Source organism: Diachasmimorpha longicaudata, chromosome 5, assembly GCF_034640455.1.
Source record: "Diachasmimorpha longicaudata isolate KC_UGA_2023 chromosome 5, iyDiaLong2, whole genome shotgun sequence".
Classification (NCBI taxonomy): Eukaryota; Metazoa; Arthropoda; class Insecta; order Hymenoptera; family Braconidae; genus Diachasmimorpha; species Diachasmimorpha longicaudata.
This window is the reverse complement of record NC_087229.1, coordinates 898044-905367: the sequence shown is the minus strand read 5'-3', so window position 1 is coordinate 905367 and position 7324 is coordinate 898044. Positions and strand designations below refer to the sequence as shown.

The 7324-nt window shown below is 37.8% G+C and overlaps 2 protein-coding genes across 2 annotated transcripts; both read left to right on the top strand.

Moving 5' to 3' along the window:
* The first annotated feature begins 942 nt into the window (after nt 1–942).
* On the top strand, nt 943–3545 carry LOC135162063 (venom acid phosphatase Acph-1-like). Its single transcript, XM_064120157.1, has 4 exons — nt 943–1697; nt 2144–2560; nt 3042–3305; nt 3387–3545. Exons 1-4 carry the CDS (start codon nt 1503–1505, stop codon nt 3543–3545), a joined length of 1035 nt encoding a protein of 344 aa, XP_063976227.1. The 5' UTR covers nt 943–1502.
* Nucleotides 3546–4644: 1099 nt separating this feature from the next.
* Nucleotides 4645–7324, top strand: LOC135163044 (venom acid phosphatase Acph-1-like). Its single transcript, XM_064122170.1, has 4 exons — nt 4645–4892; nt 5475–5891; nt 6447–6779; nt 6860–7324. The coding sequence occupies exons 1-4, from the start codon at nt 4695–4697 to the stop codon at nt 7028–7030; spliced, it is 1119 nt and encodes a 372-aa protein (XP_063978240.1). The 5' UTR covers nt 4645–4694; the 3' UTR covers nt 7031–7324.

Below are 7324 nucleotides of genomic sequence, written 5' to 3'. Positions count from 1 at the left end.
AGTGCATGATTTCCGCGGTGGAGTTCAATGCTCTGGCATGTGTCATTCTTTTGTTAGGGTGAATGCACTCACCTAAATGGCGAAACCAATTTTTGGATGACGTAGTGTTTTTGTGACTGGGATGGTGAAATTGGATTGGTTTATGGAAGGTAGAATTTATTATTTAAGGAATGTGTTTCCTTGTGGTTAATATTTATGGGAAATGCAGGAAAAACTATTGATATAGGGTTTTGGACATCACACCCTCCTCCTTTTCTGCGCTCTCTTCCCCCTTCCTCCTCGTGGCTCACAGGGGTCCTTCTCTTTCCGCCCCTCTTTGTCCTTCCTCCCCCCCCCTCTCTCCCTCTGATTCCCCAACAAATTAATCATTTACCATTTAAACTCGCTGTCACAGGCCTTTCGGCTCCATCCAGAAGCACCAGAGAGCAAGTCGCATCGAACCCAATACCTTTGATAAATTCCTTGGGCGTTCCATTAACAATATTCTACGCAAATAAAATAAAATCACATTGAAAAGCTCAAACAGTAAACAATTACTTTTTATAGGGTTCGTAAAAAAATATTCATCAACTTTTCGATCAATGCCCTCTAAAAATCCAGATCTTGATAACTTTCTTGACAGAATCCCAGATGTCCTCCGAGGACTGTTCATAAAAATCCAGAACAGAGTTAAATATCTCAATGGGACTGTTGGAGATCTTAATTAATTTTCCATCGCTGTCAAAAAGTGCAGCCCGGATGCTACCAGTCCCCACATCAACCCCGACAAAGTAATTCATGATGCCTTCCCACTGTCTTCCAGCGTCCAATTATCAATCTCAAGTTCAATACAAGCTGGTGCACGTACTATCTCATGTTTTCCGAGGGATAAAAGTCACATTTGGCTCTGAAACGTATTACATTTATCGTTAACACTCGCGACCTCTGATAACACGCAGAAATTACAGCATAAGAGATTTTTTTGAGAGAGATTTTCTCCATTGGGACGATCGGGACAATATGGAACACTGTCAATGGTTGATTCGAAAATGGCATAAATTTCAGGAATTTTTCGAGTGCGAGGTTTTTCATCATCAATTTCGTAATCAAATGGAAGAAAGTAAAGACAAATTCTCAAACATACAGTTTAAAGTAGATAAAAAAAGAAATTTGGATAAACAACTATCAAAACTTCATTATTTTTGCTTGAAGAATTGACATGCTAAGTATATTTTATTGAATAGTCGCTTAGGAGCTAAAGAGATTTTTGAGTATCTATCACACGTTACGTCTATTGGAATAAGCAGGTGGAACAAAGATGGTGGTATCCCTAATAGCTATTAATGGACTATCGTTACCATTAATTTGTGAATTTATCGATAAAGTTGGTTATGCCATACCCCAAGGCTAACGTATCCCTTGAATCACTCTGTGAGACCTGGTCAAACTATTTAAGCGAACTCACCTAGCCTTAATCATAGTTAGTCTTCTTTGTCATCACCGAAAGCCAAAAAGCTTCGACAATGAAGATCCATTACGGATGGACAATACTTTGTTTCCTCTTGCATTCAGAGTTCTCTAATGCAAAACTTCTACTTGTTCAAGTCCTGGCGTATCACACAGAGTATAAACCAGACAAGAACATGACAAATTTGTTTCCTTTGATGCCTAGCATCAACAGTTCTACCATACCGCAGGGATCCATCATGTTGACGCAAGTATGAACAAATTATTGAATATAATGCCCCCCATCTGAAGAACGCTCCTATTGCCATTGCCATTGCCAGATTTTTAGTTGCATAGAGTGGAATAAGTTCGTATTCATGGGAAAAAAAATATTCAGTAAAGATTACGTAGAAGTTCAGAGGGTCTTCTTTATGGAGCCTTCCTAATTCACATCAGACCATTTCACACGATAATTATAGAACTTTTGCGTTACTTTTATTGAACAATATGTCTCCGTGTGACCTAATTTATAAATGTGGAATGTGGAAAAGGTTATGCCCCTTAGTTTCCAACCCTAGAGCCGTTAAATGTTGCAGACTTCGACAGTCGATATTTACGCATCCAGATAAACATTCCAAAATCTTCAATGCAGTCTTTTCTGAATGCCTATTTTGATCATCACTATCATCAAAACAGAAAGTGATGGGTTTTTTTGCAGAAAGGAAGAGTGAATGCTGATAAATTAGGAGTCTCTTTACGTGAGGCCTATGGGAATTTGTATGGCAATACGAAAATTTATATGCGCCCAGAGTGCACCGAGGAGGCAATTGATATATCCTCTCTAATTGCACATGGGCTTGTACCTGAATACGTTCCCAACGAAGATGTCGCCCATGGGAAATTCAAAAGCAACCCATGGTTCGATATAGCTATCCTCCGAATGGATCCGATATACATGGGCTGGTTCCACTGTCAAAACTTTTCTCAATTTTTCGCTCACGATGGATTCGAGCGATATGGCGATATGATTACTGAACCCTTAGATTCCCCGTACGGATATCTGTTAAATCATACAGGAAGCAATGTGTTCGGGACCCTTCAAAGTGGAATTCTGTACCGTCATCTGCACGCGAGGGTTCGACTTTTTTCTTAATTTTTATCCCTTTATATTCAACTAAAAGGAATTCTAAATTTTTCCTCTGTTTCCGACACGATTCAAACACTACACAAATGTTTCCGGCGAATAGTAATAATAATAATGAATACAATTTCCTTAAAATTGAGTAGCGAAACACCAAAAGGAGATAATTGACTTGTCTCGCAGTCGGGAGATCATTCGATTTACTACTTCGCTTCTGAATTCATGTTTGATTGAGGAAAAGGCTTCAGTAAAAATTTGGTCAAATTTCTACAAGTTCCATAGACCGATATTTGGATAATAGCCCAACACTTCGCCCAAAAAATAATCGATATTTCGGATTTTGATTATTTTCAAAATACCGCATCATCGTCTACATTCATAATTCACGTAAAATACCATTGGATTCTTTTAGGAGAGCGCTGGCATTCCCCTAGAGCCCTGAATGAAGTACGCGTATCACGATGGGCTGTTGCAGAAACTCATGATGGAGGAGTATGAGGCTCAGTCGACCTATGACATCCGTCTGAATGGAGGTGCCCACAGCGGACTTTTCCTGCGTTTAGTCAGCAATTACTTAGATTATGTGGACAATAGGAAACTATTCATTTTTGTTGGTGACGATATCCACATGGTCGGACTTCTCAAAGCTCTAGATGTTTATGACCAACACCATATTCCCGATTACGGTAGCTACATTGCATTAGAACTGCACGCAATCAATAGAAAATTGATAGTCAGGGTTGGCAGATATTTTATGACAATGAGACGAGGCGAATACCATTTTTTTTCGATGATATGACGATTTTATTTTTACATTTAGGTTGTGTATCACAAAGGCACGTCTTCCAGGGAACCACCTGTACCTCGGGTAATTCCTGAGTGTTCGGCCACCCCGGACTGTCCATTATTTACATTTGAGAGCATTTTTAATGATTGCATGCAGCTAGAGAGCTTTAGTCGGCTTGATTGCCGCCGATAGTCCATAGATTCTTTGTCAATTTACGAATCCGTGAACCAATGTGTATTTTGGAAGGAAAAACAATTGAATCGAAAAAATACCTAGAAAAAAATCTTATTCTCTTGTTTTCTCATATATTATTTATAAGTGGTTTTGAAGATATACTTGAAAAATCATAATAAATTACATAAAAAGGACACACAAAAAATATACGAGATCTGTCCATGAGAAATCGGAAATTATTTTCAAGAATCAATTTTATTCATCTTCTTTACGTCAAGAGATTTTATGGAATTTGCAGTTACACGTGGAATACAATACGATAAGATTATTTGAAGTTGTAAACTTCCCCGAGGCATAGAATTATTACTTTCTGGAATACTTTAAAAAATAGATGAGGGAAATGATGACTCACGACATATAGATTGGAATTTGATTTTGTCTTTACTGCTGTATGATTTGGCGCTTTTTGATTATGTAATCATTATGAGTCACCTCTTTACAAAATAATAATATTATTTATCAATACTAATAATTAAGAGCCTCCCCTTCTATGTGCCTCTACATTTGTCTTAACGAAAGTTGTTAATTGCGGACCTCGCACAAAATAATACTCGTTCCCTGGAGTTTTCCCTAATACTCCTCCGAGCCTTTCTGCAATTATCCACGTATTTCTATTAACACCCTGATGTCACGTCTCCCTCTCACCTCAGAGTGCCGATATCCTAACTAAGAGAAAAACCCCTTTGACTTGCCAATACCCTCAAGGAATTAAATTGAAGGCCTCTGAATATTCAGACCAATACCCATTCGGATAATGATTTTTGTCGCATAAATAAAGATTACGAGTAACATGTAGCAAAGTTGTCGTCATTATTTTGGAATCCGACAAAACAGTTATTATTGCTTCACGAGATAACATGTTATTGATGTTTTCATGCACAACAATCGATTGGAAATGTAAATGTATTTTTCATCATTTCGCCATATCATATACGTTTTATTAGAAAACGGAAGCGACAAAAATGAGAAATTCCTAAATTTAATAGTGTCATAATACAATGGCGCTTTATCGCTCAGAATTTCTTGTCTACACTATTTAAACCAGTTGCGCTACCATCAGTCCATCAGTTTTCTGTACTTTCCCCGTAAATCAACAAGTTTGTAACGATGAAGCTCGATTACGCATGGACAGTAGTTTTTTTCATCCTACAATTAAAGTTTTCCCATGCAGAACTTTTGCTAGCTCAAATTCTTGTACATCACGCAGAGTCTACTCCAAGTCGACTTAGTGTACAAGCTAAGTTTCCTTTGCTATCAAAAATCAATAAGTCCTACATACCAGAAGGATCCAACAGATTGACGAAAGTATGAAGCAATTATTAGTAACTGTGTTTTTGAACTATCGGTTTTATTCTATACCAACGCAGTTTCCACTTTTATATTCAAATAACTAATCCAGGGCAAAAATTTTCTAAACCTCTATTCTACCGAGCAATTTTTTTTTTACCATAGAGTTAAGAATTCCTAGTTCACTGGGTGGAGCAAGTCTGTAGTTGATCGAAGTGGAACTTGAAAAAGTTGGTAGAGGTACATAGCAGAGCAAAATGGAACAGGACTCCCATATATTTAGGCCCAGGATAAGAAAACAATGATTAATTTGATCCAAGTTTCTTCCTCTTCAAATGATCCCATTTAGAAAAAATAATCCAAAAAATATTTCTTAGTTCCAAGACAAAACTTCACATGTTCTGTGAATTGGGATTTTTTTTTTTGGATGTATAGAGAGGGGAGGGTTATTCTGGGCCTAAATGTCGTGTCCCCATGAAATTGAAATTTTAGACCCAACATTGCACCATAAAAATTAGCTTAAACGAAACACCGTGTATGACACCATTTATCAAGGAGGAAATCAAATGCACAAGAAATTAATTTCACTTTTTGTTACAGCTTGGGGAAAAAAAGGCACGCGAATTAGGGGCATCCCTGCGTGAGGCGTATAAAAATTTAATTGATGCTAAGAAAATTTATTTCCGTCCGGAGAAAACAAAGGTATCAATTCAATCAGCGATGCAATTAGCACAGGGACTGGTCCCAGATTACGTTCCAACCGATCAAGAGATCGCCAACATGACGTTCAAAAACAATTCTTGGTTCAATGTAGTTCAATTGGAAGTGGATCCATTATTCATTGGCTGGCTTAAATGTCAACCTATTTTGTCCAAAGTAGCCGTCCAGCATTCCGAATTGGTTGAAGACTGGAAGAACTTCACAGAATTATATCAGCAATACTTTGAAGAATGCACTGGTAGTAATTTTTTCTGGAACTTTCGAAGCGGATTTCTGTATCGTCAAATTCGTGCTATGGTTTGAAACTTTTTCATTAACTACCATCTTTAATTAATTCATATGTAATTCATCATTTCATAGTCGCGTTACCTTATTTTTTTAATTCATTCACACCTTCATTTTTTTAATTTCCCTCCCCTTCCTCTTACCCGCCGCCGCCTGTCATCTCTTTCTGCCGCCGCAGGGAAGTAGTACGGTATGGTGGGGACACCACCACACTCGTATGTTTTCCTCACCGTCGTGCGACCGGGTATTCCACGCCCCTGATTCGTCAACTTCAACCCTGAATAAGTTGAAGAGGGTGCGTCTGATCAAAAAGTCGCTCAGGACTTTTCGATCCAGAATTTCACCCCCAACTTAAGTTTAAAGTTTGGACGCGCAATTCTGGGACACCCTGTATATTGATATAAAAGACCATAATCCAAATGAAAATGCTAGAGGCACCAGGCTCTTGGTGGTACTAGCTGGGGTGAAAATTTCGCCGAGAATAGCTAGCATAGTCGACTTAACCCAAAAACTCACAGCTTGATCATGAATGACACCCTAAAATAAAATATACTAAAATACTTTTAGGAACAGGTTGGCATTCCCATAGATGAGTGCATCAAAGATGTATACCCTGACGGATTATTGCAAGCACTCGTACTGTGCGAATATGGTATGCAGTCTGCAACGGATGACATCATTCGATACAATGGAGGCATCCAGCTTGCCATGTTCTTACGCAATGTAGAGAATTACTTGAATGATGTGGAAATGAGTAGATTATCCATTCTAGTAGGTAACGATATCAATATTATGGGACTTATCAGAGCTCTACATGTTCATTGGGAGCCCCATGTTCCTTATTACGGTAGTTATGTTGCGTTGGAGTTGCACCACATTGATGAAGAATTCATTGTTAAGGTTCGTAGTCATTGGAGAAAAATAACATGATTAAGAATCATTATTATCTAGACAATGAGATGGTTTTTTTTTCAATTCAGGTGATGTACCAGAATGGCACATTTCCGACGGAACCACCTGAACAACTGTGGATGTCATACGATGAGTGTCCGTTATGGTATTTCAAACTAAAGTTGAAAAACCGGATACAACGTGTGAATGTGGAACAACTATCCTGCAGTGCGGATCTCAATAGCACAGAGAAAAACTGATGTCAGTTTTTCCAAATATTTTACAGCGGATCTGCCAGGTTCGATACGCTTGTATGTTAATTCAGTAAAGGTAAATAAGATAATGACATAAATCAATTCTACGGTAAAATCATGAAAAGATATTAGGCAACTCAAATCTGTACATGGAAGGGTGGTAGAGATTTTGATGTTTGTCTTGTTTGTAAAGTGGAGGAAGATCTACAAAAAATATGATGATATAAATTTGAATAAATTCTTTATATTTGGAGATATTGTTTGTAACCTATGAAATTAAAAAATCAGTTCATTCAGTGA